Below are 23,964 nucleotides of genomic sequence, written 5' to 3' on the forward strand. Positions count from 1 at the left end.
GTGTACACTGCTTTATCTATTCTAAAGACTTAAAAAAGTTTTGTTTGAATAATAGTGGTGTCAGCGTAGAACCAGCAATTAAACAGAGAGCCATCTGCTACAAACCTGCCCAATGCTCGAGGCACTTAGAAAGAGATATTGGGCCAACCCTAGGCAGAGAGAGCTAAAACTATGGGGGCGTCGGGGACCTGTGTCAAACAGCAGCCCTCACACTAGCGACTGGGATGTCCATTCAGAGATCAATGAGAAGAGGTTCAATAGTAAAGATTATGTCTCAGTTGATCTCTTCTGAAGTAGTAGTAGAAATGGTTACATTTTTTTTTTCCATCTTTATTGAAACGGGTACAACACTTTTTTTCTATATTTTCACATATTTTGTGGTGTGTCTCCATATTATAGAAATGGCAGAAGGAGATGAGATACAATGTGACCAGCAGGAAGAATGCAAGGTAACAGCCAAAGAGTATGACTGTGTCATATGCAGTCAGACAACGCCATCTTCTGGTGACCGCCCAGTTGGGCTGATTGTTTTCCTCCAAGCTTCAAGTGGTAAGAATTTGCACTGCTTTGTACTTAATACAAAATAAACCTAACACCCCCCCCCACACGCACACACTCACGCAGGACGATACATAGATAAGCTTTTTTTACTACCAGGAAGGGCAACCTGTCCTGTGGTGAGGTGCAGTTGACTGTGCTTAGATGTGGGTGGTTGGTAGGTGCTCTGGTGTGGTTTGCTTCTTCTTTCCTATCAAACACCTATTGTCCTTATCTTCCCTCTTTCTTTTTTATGTTTGTTACTCTCTTGTAACCCCTCTAATCTTCTGGCGCTCATGTGACCTTATGCAGATTCGAGCATTGTAAAACCATGACTAAAACAAAGCAAACAAACTGTGCTTAGATTGAAACAATTTCTGCATGATTATTTAGAAGTTCCTCATGTCATACCATGGAGACATTTAGACTTTCAACATTTGTACATTAACTTGTCATGGCTTTTCAGGTTTTCTTATGAGCTCTCTCCAAGTTGTTTGCTCTGCTGAGTTTATATATGAAATCTGTAGACTAACATTTACAGAGTGAAAACTATTTATCCCTATTTTTCTGCTAAAGATATTTTTCTGTGTGCCACACAGCCTGGAGTAAGGACCTGACAGGCAGGGTATCTATACATTTTATATTTTTGAAAGTTCGTCACTTTGGCTGCCTAAAACTTCCGAACCACTTAACTTTCGAATTTTACAAAATTATTGGTGGTTCAGAATCATTTAAAGAGTACACAGTTTTATTGAGGAGCCTGAAGTCAGTGTAGTTTAATTTTCAGTTTTTCATTAGTTTCGTTTAGATCTTGTCTTGGGAAAGTCCGTCTTCTAAGACGCCATTGTAAATAAGTGAGGTTTCCGTTCTCTAGCCATGCGCACTTGATTCCACACCCTTTGAAATTCTAGAGTGTACAACCACGAAAGAGGAATAGAGAATCAACCTATTCATCTATTATATATTTGGCAACTTGGAAACACATGTGTCACTTTTCTCTCAAGATTTATTGCTACATTCCAGTGAAGTGTAAATATAGTAGGCCAATGACTTTCAGTTGATGTTAATGCACCGATCATTCCTTTTATTGAAAGGGGGCCCAGCTAGTTTGTTATAATTGTAGAAATTTTACATTCCCATTTACACTTTTTTAATAATGTGGGAGACCTTGTGCTGCTTCAAACCCTGCCTGTCAGAGCCAATCCAGGTTGAGAGGGATACACTGTTCCAGCAGAAAGACAGGGATACTAAATAAAAAAAACTATCCTCTCTTGTGAATTGAACCCAATTCTCCTTCATGCAATGGCTAAACACCTAACCACTGCACCACAAACACAAAAGACGCACAGACAGTGTGCCATTTTTTCTTCTGTTATGTATTGTCCTCATCACCATTTTCAGTTTTGAGTCATCGGCACCGGAAAGACCAAGAGCACTCGCTGAGCCTATCAGAATCTCAAATCCAAAGATATCGGAAGTCATCTTGTGGAAAAGTGTACAAGCAGAAATTTGAGATCCTGCAGAAACATTTTGAGGAGGTAAGGTGTTTTTTTTTGTTGTATAATTTTTTGTAGTACTTATTTTCTTTTATACAAGAGTTGTTATCATGATCTAGATGAATCACTTTAACACTTTCCTTACAACAATGATAATGTTATATTAATTTTCGTCTGTTGTTGAAAATGGATGTCTTTTACCAGAAGTTCTTTTAGCAGATGAAGAACTGTCAAAGTAGGTTCATTTGTTTTGATTTAATGACCAAGTTAGTGATAAGTCTGTCATTCTCAGGTTTCGTACCAAAAGAGAGCTCCGGTATTGTGGGAAAACCTTCTCCAGGAATAAAGAGTCAAAATACATTTTTATAACTTTTTTCTTTCAATTATCAAAAATGGTCAAAATAAAGGCCGAATTGATAATTTAGTCGTTTTGCTGTTTTTGGTTTTTGAAGCATAAAAGGAAAATGGCCATTTCAGCTCCTGTCAGGGGAAAATTGCTCCTAGGTAATGAAAAAATGTAACATTCTACATGTGTTGGAATGAAAAGCATGAGCAGTTGCATAACAAAGTTGAAAAGAGACAATCACCAAATGGACTGACAATAGGTCTTAGCTGAAGTCAACCATAGAAAAGCCAAAGTTAATCACAGATAGTCCATTATTCATTCCATGTTTAATTAAGTTTGTGCTTCATCATACTAAGGGTGTTTTCTTTTCCAAGTTTGTGAGTCTAATTCTGTGTCTACTTTTGTATTTCTTGTTTGGATAATATAGTCTGTAGATGGTTGGCAGGTGTACTGATGTGGTTTGCTCCTTCTTTCCTATCAAACATCTATCATCCTTATTTCTCTTATATTTTTGTGTTTGTTACTGTCTTGTAACATCTTTAATCGCAGGCACTTACCTAACCTATTTGTGTTGCAAATGTCTTAAAATTCTTACTGTGAATAAATGAAATAATATAGTCAAAGAATGAATGTTGAGTTATGAGTAATCAAAGACTGTCTTATGAATTGTATTAATCTGTAAAAATGTACTTTGCACAGAAATCATGTGAGCTGTCGGTCAGTATTGGCTGGGAAGGAGGTGTGGTGGCTCAGACGTGTGGCCACTATTTGCATCTGGACTGCCACAGGTCTTACATGGACTCTTTGCCGGTTAGTAACAACTGTGTAACGAAATATATTTTTTCCTCCCACGTTGATGAAAAGACAGAAACTAAAGAAATATCATTTCTTTCTTTTTTCTTCCTTTTTTTTGTCCCTTGTCCTGATTTGGAACTGGTATTTGTTAGTCAGGTAAAATTTGTGTCACCATGGTATAGTAATTGTTATACTTTCAGAAAATAAAAGACAAGGAAAAAGGAAAATATTGTTTTGTCTTGATCTTATACGTGATTCCTACTACATTTTCACCAGTTTAGTGATTATTGTTAAAGTTCTGTTTTCATTCATTCTGGATCCTAATCATTATCAGAATTCATGGGATCAATGTACTTTGAAATGAAATGTATTTTTGCCTAAATCATAACTTATATTTTTACCCAAAAAAACCCATGATCTTTTATTGTAATGGGAACGTTAATTGGATAATTATTAGTTACCCCATTTATTCCTGGTTTTCGAAGGTAGCAGGCATTCCTTTAAATGAATCTGCCTTTGAAACAGTTGATATGGACAGGGTCTGGTACACACATTTTTGTGAAGTCTTAAGCTTCCCACAGGACCTTCCTCTCCCCCATTGGTGGTCTTAAATTTTGTCCTCCTAAATTTTGGTGACTGAGACAATATCAATAAATTATGTCTAAGACTTGTTTTTTGTTTTTCTAAGAACCCTGAAAATAACTGTCCTGACTTAAGGTTTTATACCTTATGACTTGAGGAAAAGTTAAAAAATTGTTTTCTTCTAAATTAAGGGTTTTTTATAGATACAGGTTTGATCATTCAGTAGGCAGTCTTCTGACCCTACCTGTCAGGGCCTTCCTTCACTGAGAGGGATACAACATCCCAGCAGAAAGACCAAGATATTTTAATAAAAATCTGTGGGTGATTGGCGGGTGGTCTGGTGTGGTTTGCTTCTTCTTTCCTATCAAAAATCTATCGTTCTTATCTCCCCTTGTTCTTTTATATGTTTGTTACTCTCTTGTAACTCCTCTAATCTTCTGGCGCTCATCTGACCTTATGCAGTTGCGAGCGCCGTAAAACCTCTACTAAAACTAAATAAAAATCTCCCCACTCAGGTATCGAACTCAGGTTCCCTGTTTGCAACAGCGAAGCACCCAACAGCTATACCACAGATGGCTGGTTGGGAAATAGTGAAAATGTCTCAGTAATTGGATTTCTAACACAAAAAACCCCCCCAAAAAACCAAACCCTACTCTATTGAGGATACTGAACTGAACATGGAACAATAGGCATTTTTACTTGACCAATAACTTGAAATGCGAAGGAAGAAAAAATGGCTCGAGTAATTGTGATCTGACCACAATATTTAATTGGTCAATAGGTTTAGGATGCTTTTTAATTCATGATTCATGCATTCATAAAAGATTACAAAAGGGGCAGGCGAGTTTATGATCAAACTCTCCGCGCGTAGAGTTATGATGTCATGGGGGGGTGAATTCCGTTGTATCCTTACTTATGTTCTTATTCTATTTAACTGGCTTTGTTTTAATGGGTTCAAAGATTTCTTATGTATATTATCATCACCACTTTCCTTTCTTTACTAGGGGAGTTGTGATTTGAAGTCGATATGTTCACCTAAAACTGATCCTCTCTTCTCCCCCCCCTCCCCCTTTTTTTTCCTTTAGACTCAGAGTCAGGCAGAGGTGTTGGCTGTGAATAAGCGTGAGTACTGGTGTCCACTGTGCAGACAGCTGTCTAATGCGGTCATCCCTATTGTACCAGAGGAAAGCCTCACCACACAAGGGAAAGCTGGTGCAAAAGACCCCAAACAGATGTTGAAAGACATTGCTGATATGCTGTCCAAGCCTCGTTTAGGCATGGTAAGTGGCTGGAAGATTGCTGTTTTGTTTTTGTTTTTATAAGAGCCCGTGGTACATGTGTACTTATCTTCCAGATCTATCTACACTTCTCAACGACAGAGAAAGTCTCTCTCTCTCTTTCTCTCTCTCTCTCTCTCTCTCACATCCCCCCTCCCTCCCTCCTTCCCTCTCTCTCCCCTCCTTTCCTTTCTCTCCCCTCCTTCCCTCACTCCCTATAAATGCCTGATTCAATGACTGAAGTCCTGTAGCTCTTAGACTTCCTTTTACTTGACAAGTAAAAACCAGTTGCCCATTGTCTTTGGTGGAAGGGTTAGTTACTATTTCAATATACTTGTTACTTTTGCTGCCGGCTTTCCTTCTTATTTAACAATTTCAAGTTTGAGGCAAGATATAACAAAAACAGGAAGAATGGAATTATGTTCACCACTGACGTGAAAGAATGGCATTTTCAGATATTTATGATCAGATTTCTCCCCTTTGGCTCCCTTCAATCATTGCAAAACAAATGTAATCATTTGTCAGATAGTTTTCCTCTTGAACATAATGCAAAAAGGATTTATGTTATAAGCAGTTCTGTATTATGTTATGAACTTGTACAAAAAGGATTTACTTTATATGAAGTTACACTGTTCTTGCATGCAAAAAACATGAGTTTGAGTCTCATATGGACAAGATACACGACACCTCATTGAGCATCTACTTCTGTCCTTTGGAATTTTTCACCCGCAACCTGGATTGGTCCTGACAGTCAGGGTTGAAGTAGACCACCTCCTAAATAGTCTGAAATTTGTTGTGAGCATTTTGAACACTTGTTACTTGGACATTTGATCTAAAGTGTATTGATGTGAGCATTTCACACCTCCTCAAATCTGTTATGTCTGTACAGAACCAAGTGCTCTGCCTAGGTTAAAACTTTTTCCAAGAGTAATAATAATAATAAAAATGATAATAAATGGCATTTGTATAGCGCATCTCCCTGCTCGAAAGCAGGCTCTATGCCCTTTACACTATATTATTATTTAATAGGATGATAGTTTTCCTCATGACAAATATACTCCCTAAATACCCGCGTCCATGAAATATTTAGCTTAGAGCCCAGTTCATCGAATTGATTGCAATGTAATGAGTAAAATGAAAGGATGTTTATAATTCAATCTGTGTTATTTGTATCCCATCCAGAGCCTTTCGAGTCAGACTCAAGCCATGAGCACAGTCATGGAGGATCTCACCAACATTACTTATCCGTCATATCGTGCTTTCTCCAGCTCGCCAAATACAGAGAGTGTTCTTCTCTTCATCTCTTCTTTAACGAGGTAGGGAATACAGAACAAAACGTACTGGTGTCTGTAGTGAGGTGGTTACGTGCGCTGCGTTGTTTTCGAGGTTCATACAGGGAGAAATTTTATGGAGTCTCTCCATCTTTCTGCTGAGGCAATGTATCCCTCTCAGCCCAGGTTGGCCCTGCCTACCTCTTAAATGATCTTGGTTGTGTTGGTTGGTGCGTAAGACACCCACTTTAAGTATTTGGGGGTTGGCGGGGGGAACATCTTTGAGAAAGGGGAAATTATGGTTTTGGTTGGGATGAACACTGTCCTTAGATTATTTTAGGTTGTTATGCTCAACTTTCTTTTTTCTCTTCTGGCATAAAATCTTTTGTGTGCATGCAGAGTACTTAAAACAAAAATGCACATAACTTAAGACCGTCACAAAATTTTAAAAATCTACACATAATTTTTTTTTGTTTTCTTCACTTACAGCATTTTGTCAGTATGCTAGTAATAAATCATATTGTATACATATAAGTTCAACTTTTTTCCAAGCCTTTGTTGTGGTCTTAATGTTAATAACTTCCCTGTTTTCTTGGAAATAAAAGCACAACTATTTTTAAAAGCCACTTTAATGGTCTTAGTATTAATACCTTGCTCTTTCTCTGAAACATAAACCTTCAATGTCGGTGGCTGGCGGGTGCTCTGGTGTGGTTTGCTCCTATTTTCTATCAAACATCTGTCGTCCTTATCTCCCCTCCTTTTTTTGTGTATATAACTCTCTTGTAACACATAATCTATTCTTCGGCTCTTATATGACCTTATTGTGTTGCAAGTGCCGTAAAACTCTTACTAAAACTAAAAAGCCTTCAACCTTTTTCGTAAACCTCTGTAATAGTCTTACTATCTTACTACACATATTGATGTCACACCCTTTCTCTTCCTCCTCCCCCCCCCCCCCCCCCCCCCCCAAGGATAAATCTGGAAGTTGAACTACTTCAAAGAGGAGGTAACCTTGTGTCCGCTCCTACATCGAGTGCCATCAAGAAACACTGTTTTTGTGAGTTTAGTTAAAAGCTGTCGTATGATCATTGTGTTGTCATATTTTTCTGGCATTTTGTCACAGATTTCATTATATAAAGGATTGGGCTTAGGGATGTGATCACAAGGTGGTTGAGATGTGAAGTGCAGTGTATAAGCTCCACATAATTGCTGTCTATGTTATTCAATTTGGGATTTAAACAATTTTTTAGACTCCACGTTATAGTTGTTTTCATTCCATGGTTGGTACAAGGGTTTAGAGGATTCCAGTGGTATGATCATGATTTGGGTGATAATGATAATTGCTATGATGTCTTTACCCAGAAAGTGACTGAACATGCCTGCATTTAAAAGTTGGATCTTCTTTGCCCCACTTTTGGCACCATAGGAAAGAAAAAGAGACCGTTTTGTGTGTGTGTGTGTGTGGGTGCTTGTGTGTGTGGGTGTATCGAGAGGAGATTCATGAATTTTAGGCTTGTTTGTTGCAGTGTGTTTATTATCGAGAGAGGGACAGAGGGGAGGATTGAGAGGAGAGAGCGAAAGCGAAGCACTTTGACTTAACATGAACTCTGTACTGATTGTTTATTTTTTCCAGTGCCTCTTTTCCAAGTGTTGAGCCTGCATAGTAAGGTGTTGGTGTCGTCCAGTACCTACATAGATTTGCTGTCTAACATCACAGGAAAGAAGTGTGGTGGTGAATCTGACAGGTAAGATATATAATATACTCATAGCGCCTGTTCATTTTCATGTTTGTTCCCGCCCGTTCCTACTCAAGGCTCACACGTGTTCTCCCTCAGTTTTTGTCATAAAAAAGTGAATGATAGCTGCTATTGAAAAGTATGCAAAAGATATTAAAAGTGAATAATTGCTGAATTTTGTGTACTGGAGAGGTTGAAACTGTTATTGAGAGGATGATTTGTGAAGATGTAAACCTGCCTTTGTATATTATTATTGTGTTATTGAAGTATGGTTTCCATCATGATACAACTTTCATAGTCGTTATTATTTTTTTTAGAATTAAAGACTTTGTGCATCAGTCTACTTTTACTTCCATGTTGCATGTGTACTGATGTGTGCGGTGCTAATAGGATTCTTTTGTCATCTCAGGGTGCATATTCATTATTGCTTTCTCATTTGTCCTTCCAGCATCAAATGTGCTGGCTTATTATATTACTGTACAACAGGGAATGAAGTAGCTGTTAATATTTTAAGCCCCAGTCCACACTTTTTAAATCAACGCGAGCTGCTTTGATCGTGTTTGTCGGGGTGAACCCGAGTTGAGACGGATAAAACATTCTGACAGAAAGACAGATACTCAACACCCCCCCCCCCCCCTCAAAAAAAAAAAACGGTCCTAACTTAGAAATAGAATTTAATCTTCTGCATGGGATGGTCAAGAGCCTAACTGCTTTACCAGAGATGCTGGTAAACTAAGAATGGAAAATTAAGAAGTCCAGGCAGGAGTTGATTGCTTCGAGTGGTTTGACTGTTCTATTCTCCTTAGTTTTTTAGTTTTAGAATAGGGTTTACGGTGCTCGCAACTGCATAAGGTCATATGAGCGCCAGAAGGTTAGAGGTGTTACAAGAATGTAACAAACAAAAAAGAAAAAGGGGAGAAAAGGACGATAGATGTTTGATAGGAAAGAAGAAGCAGACCACACCAGAGCACCCGCCAACCACCCACATTCTATTCTCCAGTGTGTCTGTCTCTGAGAGACAAGTGCCCCTGCTGTTGAAAGACCCTTTGAGCCTCCTTGTCCAGTTTGTTTTAACCTTGTCACATGCTATGGAGCCTGGTAAGATGGTGGTGTGCTTGTGATATGTTTTTTAGTGTTTGTGTTTCTGACCTTCTAATAAAAAGTTGTGTAATTTTGCTCTAACGTTTCGATGGTGTCCGGCACTATTGGGCCAACTCTAAAATTTTCTAAAATATTTTTAAAATTTTTTACCACGTTGTAAAGCAGGATCAAATATATCATCTAAAAAAATGGTGTAAACGTTAAGAGAAATAGAAATGCATGAAACATCGACTCGAAAGTTGAGTTGAAGTGGTCTTTGAAAGTTTAATTTAACCGTTTTTAACTGCTCCAGTAAAGTAGGCTTAAATGGCTCAATGGTCCATGTGTGTTTGACACTAAAATTATTGGAATGTCTCTTTGAAACTATGTTTCTTAATTCCACTCTATTTTTATCAAATGTCCATGAGAAAGTTCTGAACTGCACTACTGTTCCAATGACTGCACTATAGCAGGGGTCAAAGAGATGATTTTCTACCCCACCAAATCTATTTTGTGTTAAATTGTCTGAACCAGTATTATATTTCTACAAAGAATACTAAGACTTACTATGTGAAGTTATACCCAGGTTCACTAGAAATAGGTGCTTTTTTTTTCATCACAAGAACGTTTCGCTGCCCATTGCTAGATTTGTCACAGAACTTATACACTTGTACAAGATACAACTAACTGCTTTTGGTTCACCTGTCATTGTTTCCAAGATTTGGCAGGCTTGAATCTTCTTTTCTTGTTGAAAAATTTTTTGAGGGACAGAGATTTCAGGGACCACAAGTGAGTCAGGGTACATTCACTTTGCCCCCATGGGACACTGATCGACGACCGTAAGAAACCGTCCCTTTTCCCCCCCACGGGACAGCGATCAGCCACAGTGTAATATAGCAACAAAAACGTTGTAGGAATTAACTTTCTTTAGACATGCGCACTTGTTTGGCTCATTGTTGTAGTTTTCCCTTCAGGTTCTATCTTTTACAAGTCACAATGAAGACCTTTCTGTTCAAACCCTATCATAAGGTTTGCTTGCAAAATGCGAGTAGGACTTAAGAAGCAAAATCCTGTGATTGATCACACCATTTATGAGGAATAATCGAGACAATAGTTTTATTATGTGAATGGCAGTCTCCCTCACTTTCTTTAACTACAGAATATTTGCAATGGTTAGTGGCTAGAATTTCACCAACTCCCTCAGAGGCAATGTGTTCTGAAAAGTTGTTTTCACAGGAGGGAAAAAATGGATACGCTGTCTTTGTCACAAATCTAAAGTACGTCATATTCTTGAAAAAGAAGTAATGTTTATGACTTAAGGATTTTTTTGTATTAAAAGTAAAGAATGAAGGGTTATAGTGTCATGCAGAATTATTACACAGCAGTAATCAATGCTTTTCAGAGGGCGCTTTAGTGCTGTAGATTTAATGTGACACAAAGAGCTTTTATCAGTCTATTATATTGCATTTTAGAAGTCCAACACTGGACAGGAGTTCTTCCTATTTAAAAATTTATGTACATGTCTTCTTTTTTTTTTAAGATAAAGCACAATGAGGAACAGTGTTCATATGAAAAAGAAATATAGTATTCTGTAGCTACTTGACCCTATTGTTGAACCCCTCAATGTTATACTATGAGTCTTTCTTATAACCATATGAGTGGCTCTTATTTTGCCATCAATTTATATGTGGTGATTTTTTTTCAAAGATTTTGTTTCATGCTATTCATTATTCATGTAAAATCTCAGATTCCGTGAGAGAAGAAAGAAATCTCCAACAGTTATTAACTCTGTTAAGCATGTTAAGATATTTCTTGGGTCCTTGAGTGATGAGCATAGTATTTATCACTTGTTGATTTTGGTCATAGAGACAATCCTAGAGACAGCTTGCTAAATGTGAGCAATGTTCCTATCTTGAAAATAAAAGAATTAAGTCAGTCCATATGTGAAATGAGCAAGTTTTGTTATCTAAGAGAACCCCAAGATTCACATAATTTTAAAGAAAAGAAAAAAAACAACAGCGATGTTTTGTCAAATGTATCATAAATTCTGTTTTTCAGATAGTTATATTATTTTCTTTATCAAACAGAACATCTAGACTTCTTAATTCAGATGTTGTACAACATGGTGTATGTCCAAGCCTTGGTGTATCTGAGTCTGAAGTTCTCAAGCGAGGAGCGAGATGCGTGGCGCAGGAAAGGAAGACAGGTAGACCAAGTTCTTTTGTTATGTTCCACACTTAGGTTGTTTGTTAGTATAAATTTCATTTGCAATGGCAGTGATAATGATTAATTTTCAAGTGGAAGTGGGTGGGTTTTTTCTGTTGTCTTGTGTATATTTAGGATTATTTTATTTAGTAAATTAGATCTCAACATGTTTCCTTGTCAAAATGGACTGTTTGAGAAATAATACCTTAAGTAAACTTATGAGCAACATAATAATGTCTATTTGTTTTAATGATCTTTCAGAGTCAAGTGTTTACCATGGAAGGTCTGCTGAGCCTGGTGATTAATTGGCTTTCCCGAACCACTCTTTATGAGGAGGATAGCAGCTCATGCAAACTCCCTGCTGTGAGTGTTGGCAATGGTTTTGATTAACAGTCTGTGAAGGTCCAAATTAAGGCTTTTGATCTTGTTTTTTATTTCTGTTTATTTCTTTTGTAAAATTATTTACAATTTTCTTCCTTTCTTTCATCAGTGCATTTCCAAAAAGCCTTCAGTTCCTTTATTATTTTTGCTCTAAGCTGGTGAGATTCATGGTTTTCCATGTTTACAAAAAGAGCACATTCGGGAGGGGGGGGGGGGGGGAATCTGTCACTCTAGCATAGACGCTAAAAATTTTTTACAAAAGTTGCTTTGTTTTCAGCTACATTCAACATGGTATGCAAATCACTCTTTCCCAAAGGCTGAGCTAGACTTCAGAGACAAGTTGTTATGATTCAGAGATTGTTTCTGTAGTGTCATATTGCAGGCATAGAAGGTTTTGAGCAGCAGGTAGTCTGAGAAGTAGAACAAAGAAAAAGAAATTGTTCAAGTATTGTTTGGGCTATTAATGCCTTCACTACTAGGCTGGCAACTTTGGTAATGGAGCAGGTCTTTGAGTCAAAGTGCTGGAAATGGTTTTTAATAATGCCAATAATAAAAAATCAACCATGGAAAATTATGTTGTAAACAGTGAAATTCATGTAGGGCTGGAATGCACTTCTGTTTCACAAAAAAATGAACTGAAACCGTGTCTGGTTAGGCAGCGAAGGGGTTAAGAATTATGTGAAGTTGGTAAACACATTGTCCGGTATAAATTTTTCTTCTGATGGACAGCAATTGCATACTGTGAACTAGTTCCTTCTCTTTTCGTTATTAGCTTAAGAACTCAATATTCATACTCCTCTAAACGTGTATTTATCCCTTCTTTACCCTAAAATCCCCTCTTCCAAACTATTTCCCTTGTCTAAGGTAGAAGTTTGCTCAAAGTGAACTTCTCATTTGGCTCAGTCATGTTTCTGGTGTAGAAGTGTAGAACTTTTTTTTGGGATGTTAGTAATAGTTTCGGAATGCCATTATCTCCCAAGTAAAGAGTTACCCTGCTCATAAAATGTGTCTGTGTGAATTGAATGCGTTCTTGGCTTGCGGGTGGTTAGAAAGCGCCTCTGGCATGTCCTATTTCTTAACTTTCCATCTATTTTTTCTGTCTGTCTGTCTTACTTTTTCCCAGCGCCAAATGACCATTATTGTGTCGATGTGTTTCTGTTTACTAAAACAAACAAATGACCGTACTTTTTGTCGACAGATATGTCAGAGTGTGTGGTCCCCTCAGAGTGTGGAGCAAACAGTACAAGAGTTTTGTCTTCCTTTCTTGCGGGTCTGCAGTCTGCTCAAGCAGCATCTGTTCGACACCACAATCCCCACTTTGGAGGTACTGCTTTTGTTCTTTGCTGTAGTGTGCAAATATTTTGGGGGGTGGGGAGGGGGGGGGGGTAGATTTGTACTATGAGCCATTCAGTTTTTTTTCTCACATCCTTTTTTTTTTTTAAATTCTGCCCTTCATATTGTATTTTTACCTCAGTTGAAAACTGTGGCCTTTACCTGAATTGCAAACCCATCTCTGTATTGGCTGGGGAACACGCTCAGAATTTTATTCTCTAGAGCTTTCGGGATAGTAACAAGGACCGGGGGGAGGGGCGCTCTTGTGGTCTGGAGTTTATGGTGTTTGCCTCTCATTCAATAGGTCCCGAGTTTTGAAACGTGACAGCAGCAGAACATTTCATTCTCTAAAATGTTCTCCTTTCACCTCCTTTCCTGCTCTCGAACCATTCCACTTCATCATAAAACTTTCAAAGTTCTTCTGGAGTGTTAACCTACACCTCTCCACTTAATGCCAAAACCATCCAGTTCAGATATAGACATTTAAGAATAACTACCATGACACAGATTGTGCATTGTATCTTCTTAAGACCCATAAATTTGTCAGAGACTCAAAATAAAGTGAGACCTGAACTTCTGGATGTACATGAAGGAAATAGATAACATATTTTGTAACTTGATAACAACCATTTTGAAATGAAGCCGGCCCGCCCTATTTTTTTTCTTTTGTCAGATCATTTTGCTTTGTTTTTATTTATTACAGCAATTGTTTCACAGATCTTTCTTATTTGTCAGCTCAGGTGGGTGGTTGGAGGGCACTACTTGTAGGTCTCACATCTGTTGTATAAACCTTTTTGTCTTGCTTTTTCCTTAACATAAAAAGACAATTATTGTGTCACTGTGCTTCTCTTTTACTCAAACTCAGTGGCTCAGTGAGCAGTGAGTTCAGACTCAAGTAATGTCAAGCTAGTATCGGTGATACAGGGTTTAGATGGGTGGTCACTGGCGTGTGTCCTTGAGCAAGACGCGACAACCCTAGCTCAAAATACAGGGCGCTGCACAGTTGCGACTGGCAATGGCATGGTTGTAAATTGTTCTGTACTGGTGTAATATTTGTATTTGTGTATGTATTTGTGTATGTATGTATGTATGTATGTATGTATGTATACCATTGTAAACCAAATTGTCCTTCTGGGATCAGTACATGTGTAATTTATTTTTTAATTCTTATTAATTTACAGGGACAAAGCGAGTTTCTCTTGCTGGCTTCGTACTTGAATTTATGGCAGCCCGGTACCAGGGTTGACGAGACTTCCAGCAGCACGTCATGTGTACAGTGGGTTGTTGATGAGCCGCACACACTGGTTCGAGGCTGGTGTAATCACATTGCGGATTTAATCAACTCCCATGTACAAGATTCAAAGGTTGGTTCTTTTCTTATGCGATAGAGCTAAAAAAAAACACACAAAAGTTTTGTTCTTTTTTTAAGCAATGGTGCTAAAGATACCAAGGTTGTGTTTTCTAAAGCAACAGAGCTGAAGTAACAAAGGTTGCTTCTTTTCATAAGCAATAGAGCTATAGAAATGAAGGTTGCTGGGTTTTTTTAAGCAATTAAGACAGTAGGTCACATCACTTTGACATGCAGTTTTGTTGCAATTTTGTCGTAGAAAACTTCAGTCAGTCAGGTAAAATAAGACGTAATGTAGGGTTACTTTCAGCTATCGTTGTTTTATTCAAGTGAATCTGCCAGAGCTTTGGAGAAGTTAATAATGAATGATGAAACTGAAGGTGGTGTCTCTCCTTTTCCTCCTGCCTCTTAAAGCAAAGGAGAAAAAAAATTAGCGATAAAGTTTAACTCTCCAGGGTCTTAATAAAAGGTCGTTATACACAGTATCATTATAATAGGGGGTTTCACGAAAAAATACAAAAACGATTAATTTGACCAAAATATATGTCACTAGATAGAGCTAAAGGAGCTGAGAAAAACAAAAACAAAACTGCATGAAGATTGGATAAACGGTTGAAAAGTTATGCAAGTTTTTTGTTGTTGTGAATTTGGGCATTTTTCGGGGATAATTAATTACTTACATAAATAGACAAGAGGATGGCACCAAAATGTGCGAAATTAGGCATGAGAAAGACAACTTAGCAACAGTTTTCCTTAGTTCAAAGAAAAAGTTGCTTGTTAAACATATGATAATCAAACATTTCCAGAAAGGTTATGCAATTGCCTACATGATAAACACTGTATTACGTAATGTGCAAAGTCATGTGACCAAATATGGCCGCCAATATGGCCGCCATTGACGAAACGCGCAACTGATTTTGACTTAAAAGTGACATAACATTAATGTTTTAAGTCAAAAGTGTACAACAGTATATATTTTCTTAATCAGCACGACTAGGCGCATCTTACGAACTTTAAAAAAAGCAATAATAAATCCATTTTATTTTTAAAAAATCATATTTCACCCCAAAAAAATGAATGTAGTTGGGTACGGAAAACACGAACACTGAAAACTGAAAATCATGAATAGGTCGTACAAATTGTCATTCCCTGACTGATATCTCTTCAATACTTCATCACCTTTAGCCCTTAACCCGAATTATGGATGTGTCGCAGACGTGTGTCATCTCCTGATGTATTTAAATTATTCGTGCCTGACTTTAGTGATTTTGAATCTAATTCCCAAATGCCAACAGTCTTGAGCAAAAGTATACATTCTTTACATCGGCAAAAAGTGATGCATCCAATGAAAGAGCATACAACCAAAGAACAGATGGATACAGAGGAAGAGAACCAGCGTCTGTGGTATAGCAATTAAGAGCTTCGCTTTCATAAGAAGGAAATCTAGTGTTGACTCCCAAGAGGGGAGAAAATTGTTATCTATACTCTTCAAAAAAAAGAAAAGCTTAACCAAGTGCTTGTGTTTTCGTGATAATAAAATATGTAAAGATGAGGTTTTGTGCATGCTAGTTTTTTTCACACATATCTTGAACTTTTCACAACAAAATTCATTGTTTACTCACAGTCACAGGTAGGCACAGCCTAAACTGTTGAATTGTGTGATTATTGAGTGTTAAAAAGCTCACAACTTGTCTAATTTTGTGAGTAGTCGAACGAAATTTGGCGTGTGAGTTTATTCACTGGACGGCTCTAAAATGGCCGAAAAAATGGTTTGTCTGTTCAGCGATGCTACGACTAACGATAGAAGAGTGAAACCAGGCTATTGGACGCTTGCAAGCCGGAGAAAGTCTAACTGATGTTGTCACACATTTCAAAGTCTACCATCAGCCGAATTTTTGCAAGGTTTCACCAGTCCAACTCCACTGCCGATTAACCGAAAAGTGGACAGCCAAGCGCAACAACTCGAGCCCAGGATCGCTTTATTCAGCTTCATCACCTGCGGGATCGTTTTGTGCCTGCCTTTTTAACGGCCCAAGCGCTTCGGAATGTCATCAGAATTTCCGACCAGACAGTACGCAATCGACTCCGAGAAAGAGGGCTCCACGCATATCGACCTTTAAGTTTAAGAACATTGTTGACGGACCGGCATCGCCAACAGCGACAACAATGGGTCACTCAGCACGTCAACTGGAAGCTACAGAACTGGTGGCACGTATGGTTCGGTGATGAATCCAATTTTCTCATCTCTCGACACGACAGACGACGTCGAGTTTACCGACATCGAAATGAGAGGTTCGCAACTAGATGCACCTCCCAGGCCTTATCACATGGTGGTGGCAGTGTGATAGTGTGGGTAGCAATCAGCCACACTCGCAGGAGCAACCTGGTGAGAGTACAAGGTAATGTGGCAGCCCAGGCCTACATCAACAACGTTCTCCTACCACATGCCCTTCCATTGCTTCAACAACCAGGGGCAATCTTCCGGAGGACAATGCCAGACCGCTTACTGCCAGAGTAGATGACTAGAGACTTTCTGGTTAGAAACAATATCCAGACACTCCCATGGCCTTCAAATTCACCGAATATGAACGCTATAGAACACATTAAGGATGCTTTGGACAGACGTCTCCGGAACAGAGTTGTCGCCCCTGCCACTCCTGATGAACTGTTTACCGCCTTGGATGAAGAGTGGAGGGCAATACCACTCCCCAACATTCGTCGTCTCATCACCTCCATGCCCAGAAGATGTCAAGCGGTACTCCAGTCAGCAGGAGGCCACACCCAGTATGAATGGCTGCCCTTGGACGGACAGATAGGAGCATCCAATTGATTGTTCAAAATCAATTCAATTTTGTTGATAATCAATAAACAGCAATGACTAACATTTCAAAATGTATTTTCTTTCCTTCATTTATATCAACAATTATTCAGTGCTGTACGATTATACACGGTGGCCAATTTGATTATGCGGTTGTTGTTGGTTTTTTGGGGGGTTTTTTTAACAGTATAGTATCTCTGTCTTTCCACTGTGATGTAATATCTCTCTCAGCCCAGGTTCGTCCGAACAGACAGGAAGGGGGTGTAAAACCACCTACATTTAATTAACTTAAAAAAAACACACACACGAAGAAGCAGGGCAGGAAAGGCAGAATAATAACAATAATAAATCAACAACACAGAGATGTTTTCAACTGCTGGAACAGTAGGAGAAACATTGAACAAAAACAATATAAGCATACATAACAATCAAGAGAAAGATGTTTGCTTCTCGCCTCGACACCATAAGTATAAACGGTAACAGAGGCTGCTAAAGATAGGCAAAGTACATAGTAAGTAAACTCCCAACGATACCATGCCATATTACCAATTACCAGACCAGCAATATTCTCAGTCAACAACAAGATTCCGTTCTTTCATTTCACAACAGAAGTTCAAAGTAACAGATGGGCTTCTGAACCACTGAACTTGGCAGGAGCAACAATCATTTATATAATAATATCATTCTTCTGAAGAGCTCAATGAGGGTGATTTTTTTTGTACCTTACGAAGTGAACTAGGGTAGTGTAGTAAAGTTCGATTTTCTTCTACAAAACTTTTAATCATTTTTAACAAAAATGACATTTCTAGAGAGCTAAATGATTTATCTATCAATATAACGTCCCCCGGGAGCGTTTTCTATTGTTAATAAAAAAGAATTTTGAAGATAAAATATATATTTTACCATAATTTTTTACACAAGCGTCGTACAAACTCTGGGTGGGTTGCAAACTCTTCAGCGTCCAATTCTACTACGGAATCACGTGATTTCTAAGGTTATTTACAACGATTAGCGATAGAAAATTCAGCTCGAATAAACCGCCCGAAACGCGCTGCACTCTAAATTTGTCAAAATTTGCGTGCCAGGCTTTGCGGCAGAACGCGTAACGAACCTTGTAGTTTTAACTCAAAAATCGATAATGTTACACATTTCTCCCGCCATTGAAACTAACATGGCAACAAAAAGCACATATAGACCTCTCGTTTCATGTTGGTTTTATGATGCTAGGCTAAGAAATAATAAAGTTATGAGCCGAGAAAGAGAAAAAACCGGGATTTTAGAGGAAATCCCCACTCGCCGGGCGAGCAAGAAACCCCCTAATTATAATGTAATAATGCAAACTATACACAAGGGAGGAAATGGAAAGTGGGCATTTGTACTGGCAATTGTCTTATACAGGTGGCCATTAGAGCAGGTGCAACTGTACTTGATGTTATCTCAATGTGGTCTCACAGATGTTAAGTTATATAGGTAGTTACTTTTTTTTGTTTTGCCATTTTTTGCTATGTGAGTAGTTGGAGGGTGCTCTGGTGTGGTTTGCTCCTTCTTTCCTATCAAACATCTATTTTCTTTATCTCCCCTCGTTCTTTTTTGTGTTTGTTACTCTCTTGTAACACCTAATCTTTGGCACTTTTATGACCCAATTGTGTTGCAAGTGCCTTAAAAATCTTATTAAAACTTTTTTAAAAAATTTTCTTGTTTCCTCGCCAGACTGTGCTGCTTATCAACCCCAGCTGGCAACGGCCGAGTCTGATCAAGCTGCCGAAACGCTATTATCAGATTTTCCAGATGTTCCGCTCTGCAAGATGCGGTGAATGCCACGGCACACCAAAAGACCCGGCCATATGCCTTGTCTGTGGCCAGTTTGTCTGTTTCAGAGGGAGCTGCTGCTCACAGAATTCGGTGTATGAAAGCGTCGCGGTAAGAAAGACATGCTGCTTGTCATATAAAAAAGGATTATTCCATAAGCATTTTTTGTTCTTTTCCTGCACTATAGACTTACTTACATTTGCATAGTACATAATTAAGGGGAGTGATGGGAGGCGTGGTCTGACATAAAAGGAGAGCCTACTCCATTGAAAATTCACCTTAGAAGTAAAGTTCACGTCTGGGGTCTGCTAAACCCAACAAGGAATAATTGACGCTATTCAGAGAGTCATTTCAAACTTTAAATCATTTCATCAAAATTTATATTAAGTGGACTCCTTTGAGTGTAGTATAACAGTTTTGAGACACAAATGGTGGGAGTTAATTTCTCAGGAATTTTCCTGGACTGTTCCCAGATCCATGCTAATGGTTGTGCTTAGCACTGTGCTGGCACAGTGAAAATTATCCGTTCCGGCCGAGCCCGAGAGGTCCGTTGCAGTCGCTCCTGGCTGGGTGACCAGATGGGGGTATTTTGTATTGCTGGCTGTGTGACTGCAAAGTGAAGAATTAGCTTTACCCTTACCAGAACCAATCCCACATGGTGTAATTTTATTCATTGTTGCATAATCTGATGTTATAGTTTGAGATGTCCTTGAGTAGGTTTTGAAAAAGTTGGCAAGCCTCATTTAGATAACAATGACTAGTAAAGTCAACCCATCTTTACTAGCAGCTGACTGTTGTGCTTTTCTATACTCAAGGCATAACACTGATTTCTCATTTTATTTTCCCCAGCATTCCATTGACTGTGGGGCTGGCACTGGCATGTTTTTATTGGTCAACTCCAGCATTGTGATCGTCGTTCGAGGTCCCCGTGCCACGCCTTGGGGATCTGTCTACCTGGATGAACACGGGGAGGAAGACCGAGACCTCAAGTGAGTTCAAATCGCCTGTTACATGTTTTGAAATTTATCACTCAATGGTTTCACGATTGGGACTGACTGCCATTGAGGTTTTCCCGTAGCTGAATATACAGGACATCTCGTTCAACTAATGTTATCAGTGTCATTTCAGTAGACCCCTATTCGACAATATCTTCCAGTTACCAGGGATGTTTTCAGTTTTCCTTTCAGGCTGTTGAAAAGTAAGTTGGGGTTGCATTTTAAAAAATTAATTCTGGATAAATGCTTATTTCTTCTCAGAAAAATCGGTAACGAAGGGCTCATCTGGGAAAATTATGTGCTGGGGTCTGCTACACTCTCATTGTCAAGACCAGGAATGATTCCGTGCAGTTTGGGAATTTGGTTGAAAAAGACATAATTTGAGAGAAAGATTACTTATTTCCTGTTCCTGTAAATCATTGCACCAGCCCCACTGTGACCCCTACAGTGATCCTAGATCTGAGGTGTAGGTCTCTGAATTTTGGGTAGGTGTATCCAAGTTTACTTTTATCAAACTTGGTTGTCTGTTTTGTTGCAGTGGTGTTTGTGCTAAATTTGTTGCACTCTTAGTCAAAACTGTTTTAAGACTTCATTTTGGCAGGCTAGATTTTCTGATCACAAGCTCACTCTTCTTGTTTCTTGAGTAAGTATCCACCACTCAGGCACAACAGCCTCGCACTCTTCCTCCCAGGCTTTCATTTTTAAATCTTGATTAGAATACTTTTAAAGGCCTTCTTAGAGTAAGAGCCTTTTTTTCCTACAACAGAAATCAGTCTCTCAATAGAATCTACATCCATGGTGTTTACAGGGTGAGATGGAATGGAACCAATGAAGTGGATACACTGTGCCTGGCCTCCCTAGCATCCCAAGACGAAACTGTTTTGAAGTGGTGGGATAGGCTACTATATGTGATGCGTGCCAACAAAATGAGTTACTTCTTGCAGTCCAGAAATGGAGATTATGGCCAAAAATGGACACTAGGGTCAAATTTGTAGATTATCAGAAAACTTCATTTGAATATTTTTAAAGTATAATAAGCCTTTTATTATTTTATACTTATGAGTTGTAAAAAGTTCACCTATCAGTGTGACGAATCTATTTCCATAGGTCTCGAATCCGAGAAGTAACTCGTTTGTCAGCACCCTTCACATTTGAGCTGTGTTGCCCAAATCTGGGGCAGACAGTTTTGATTCGCTGGTTTGGACCTAAGTCCAATTGGTCGTGACTAAATAGTATTTTTTTCCAAAACAGCTTAAATCGCTGTGGACTGCAGGCCTAACTTACCTGTTTTTCTTTCTCTCCCCAGACGAGGCAAGCCTCTGTTCCTCAGCATGGCTCGGTATAGCCTTCTGGAGACACAGTGGTTGTCTCATAGCTTCGACCACACCTGTAAGCGATGGATTTGGCACAGGGATCAACTCTAGTGGGCCGTGGCTTCAATGTTACAAGGGCATGTTGTACTGTGCTGGTGGAGTTGTAGAAACATCTATATATTCCTGTACATTGTAAATACCAGAGCCTACCTGTTGACCTAGAGGGTGTATATTTAGTTTTCAACAGTAATCTGCCAGTAAGTTACTTAACTGCATTCACAGGGATGCTTGTGATAGATGTATTTTATCATTTATGTTGGTTTTATTTAGGGAACTCGTGATAAGTCCTACTGTTTTCCCCAGCCTGTAATTGAAGTTTTAGTGATCTTACATTTTGTCGATGTGCTTCCTTTTAAACTTGTCTCATGCTTACATATCCCTGTTGTGTTTGTCATAACCTTATTATTTTGAAGTCAAACATGAAAATGGTGACTCCTGTATTAAATGAGGGATGAAACATCAGCAGATAGCTTTCTGCAGGACAGCATTACTGTATCGTTTGATGATTCCTGTTACATCCGAAACAGGCTGTCACTGACAATGGATTACTATAATGTTACTGATAGACTCACATTACTTTATTCATAACTGCATTGTTGTATGTCACATTGGTGGTTGGAAGGCACCACTGATAGATCCCCTTTATTTTACCACCTCTCAAATAATAAATGTTCTTCTCTTTCTGCTGGAAAATTATGGAATTATAATGCATTGGGCTTCATCTGTAGTGCTGATGTGAAGAATCAAGAAGTAGTGAGTGAGGGGAAGATTTTCTTTGCTTCATAGATATATCTACACCTAAAAAAGTTTGAAAAAGGGGTCATATCAACTGCAAAGGACATTTTGGGATTGCTTTTTTCCCCTCTGCCACTTGTAAGAGAATGGACTGAATTGGGATTGGAGAAGCAGCAAGAAGAGGAAGGCGTTGTATCTCTCAGTCTCAGTTTGGATGCACATAATCGAGTCGGACCAAAAGGAGGAGGAGGAGGGGTCAGTGAGAGGGTTTAACCTGCTGGGCATGAGGTGTCACTGCATAGATAGATAGATAGATAGATAGATAGATAGATAGATAGATAGGTAGGTAGGTAGGTAGGTAGATAGATAGATGGATGGATGGATGGATGGATGGATGGATGGATGGATGGAGGGATGGATGGATGGATGGATATATAGATAGATAGATAGATGGATGTATTGATACTGTCCCATGTACTGCTTTTGTTCTTCATCCCTCATGTTGTGACTGGAGGATGAGGTGTGCTTGGCTACTATTTTGCTTTTTGTGAGTGGTGTGTTGGCATGAATATTCTCTCGATTTATGCAGAATTCAAGTTTTTTTTTTGGGGGGGGGGAGGAAAAACATAGCAAAGCTTTTATTTTCAACTGAATGGAAAAAGAAAATGTACCAGCTTTAGATCTATTAAACACAGTTAGCCCCAGTTCCAACATAATTCTATTCCAGTGATAGCAAAACCGGGATCCAGTACAGGCCAAAATTTTAAACACTGTAAATATATAACTTCACTGAATGAAGTCCACATTAGACGGTGATCGAGAAAATCCATTTGGAAGAGGCAAATGCAGTTTCTTGGACACTAGAATTGACATAAAGGCCAAGATCGTCTTTTTCTCAGAGAAAAATAGAGGGCAAGAGATGCAGAGGTAGACTAAGGATAACGTATTCAGAAAATTTGAACAGTCAGGCGATGGTTGAAGACCAGAATTATATATAGGTTTTGTTTTAGAGCATCAGGGCAGAGAAATGAGTGGCGAACCATGATCACCAATGTCTGTTCCAGATCTTGCTCTATTGTGCTGTTAAGTTCGCCACCTTTTTTCACCTGGTTTCCAGCCAGAGAAACGAGATGGAGGTTGAAACTTTGATCTGAGTGAGCAGTTGGGCAGTTAGAAGTTCTTCCACTCCCAGTATAGACAGTTTTCATCAATATCACCAACACCAGTATGCATTTAGTTTAGTTCCAGTCGTAAGCATTAAATATCTTAACAAATTGTTTGATTTTTTGCACAATATTCGAGTGTTGCATTGCAACAACCCCCTCATGAAAAATTCAAAAGAAAACTGATGGCACTGGAACGGGTGCAACATATTGTTTCCCATTTTTTAACAAGCACATACTCGTTATATTTCAGACTTGTTTCAGTGGTGGAACGGCACTTTTTTTAACAAAGTTTTTAATGTTTGAATTAGTACTCTTTTTTTGTGACGCTGGACCCATGAGAGTTTCCATCATGATATTATCAATGAAAAGTTGATTATTATCAAGTTCTGTTTTTGTGTGGGTATTTTGTCTTACAATTTAGGTGCCACGGTGCCTTGGTTGAAAAAAGACAGGGGGGCCCAAACTGATAGAATTGTATCACTCTTAGTTGCCCGACTTCTCCGTGTGAGGAGTTAAGTTGTGTTTAAGGTGTGGATGCTTACATTGCTTGATCCAAACTCACTGGATGTTTTCCTACGTAATAATAATTTGTTTGCTTTTGTATGGAATGGCAAAGTGATTTGTTGGTTTTGGTCTCAAGGTTATCCAGTAAACTTACTCATTAGTACTTGACACTAAAATT

The 23,964-nt window shown here is 38.7% G+C and overlaps 1 protein-coding gene across 2 annotated transcripts in view; it reads left to right on the plus strand.

Moving 5' to 3' along the window:
* LOC101855302 (E3 ubiquitin-protein ligase UBR3) overlaps nucleotides 1–22,187 on the plus strand; it is a 58,574-nt gene extending 36,387 nt beyond the window's left edge. For both annotated transcript variants that reach the window (XM_035973950.1, XM_035973952.1), the window contains 15 exons: nucleotides 400–549; nucleotides 1,939–2,075; nucleotides 3,079–3,189; nucleotides 4,842–5,036; nucleotides 6,216–6,349; nucleotides 7,276–7,361; nucleotides 7,938–8,049; nucleotides 9,041–9,138; nucleotides 11,208–11,326; nucleotides 11,587–11,688; nucleotides 12,905–13,030; nucleotides 14,220–14,402; nucleotides 18,915–19,124; nucleotides 19,863–20,002; nucleotides 21,315–22,187. In XM_035973950.1, coding sequence (XP_035829843.1) covers nucleotides 400–549; nucleotides 1,939–2,075; nucleotides 3,079–3,189; nucleotides 4,842–5,036; nucleotides 6,216–6,349; nucleotides 7,276–7,361; nucleotides 7,938–8,049; nucleotides 9,041–9,138; nucleotides 11,208–11,326; nucleotides 11,587–11,688; nucleotides 12,905–13,030; nucleotides 14,220–14,402; nucleotides 18,915–19,124; nucleotides 19,863–20,002; nucleotides 21,315–21,432 — 2,021 coding nt within the window. In that variant the 3' untranslated portion in view covers nucleotides 21,433–22,187. The remainder of the gene's footprint in view (nucleotides 1–399; nucleotides 550–1,938; nucleotides 2,076–3,078; nucleotides 3,190–4,841; nucleotides 5,037–6,215; nucleotides 6,350–7,275; nucleotides 7,362–7,937; nucleotides 8,050–9,040; nucleotides 9,139–11,207; nucleotides 11,327–11,586; nucleotides 11,689–12,904; nucleotides 13,031–14,219; nucleotides 14,403–18,914; nucleotides 19,125–19,862; nucleotides 20,003–21,314) is intronic.
* Nucleotides 22,188–23,964: the final 1,777 nt, after the last annotated feature.

The sequence above is a fragment of the Aplysia californica genome, unplaced genomic scaffold, assembly GCF_000002075.1.
Source record: "Aplysia californica isolate F4 #8 unplaced genomic scaffold, AplCal3.0 scaffold00002, whole genome shotgun sequence".
Taxonomy (NCBI): domain Eukaryota; kingdom Metazoa; phylum Mollusca; class Gastropoda; order Aplysiida; family Aplysiidae; genus Aplysia; species Aplysia californica.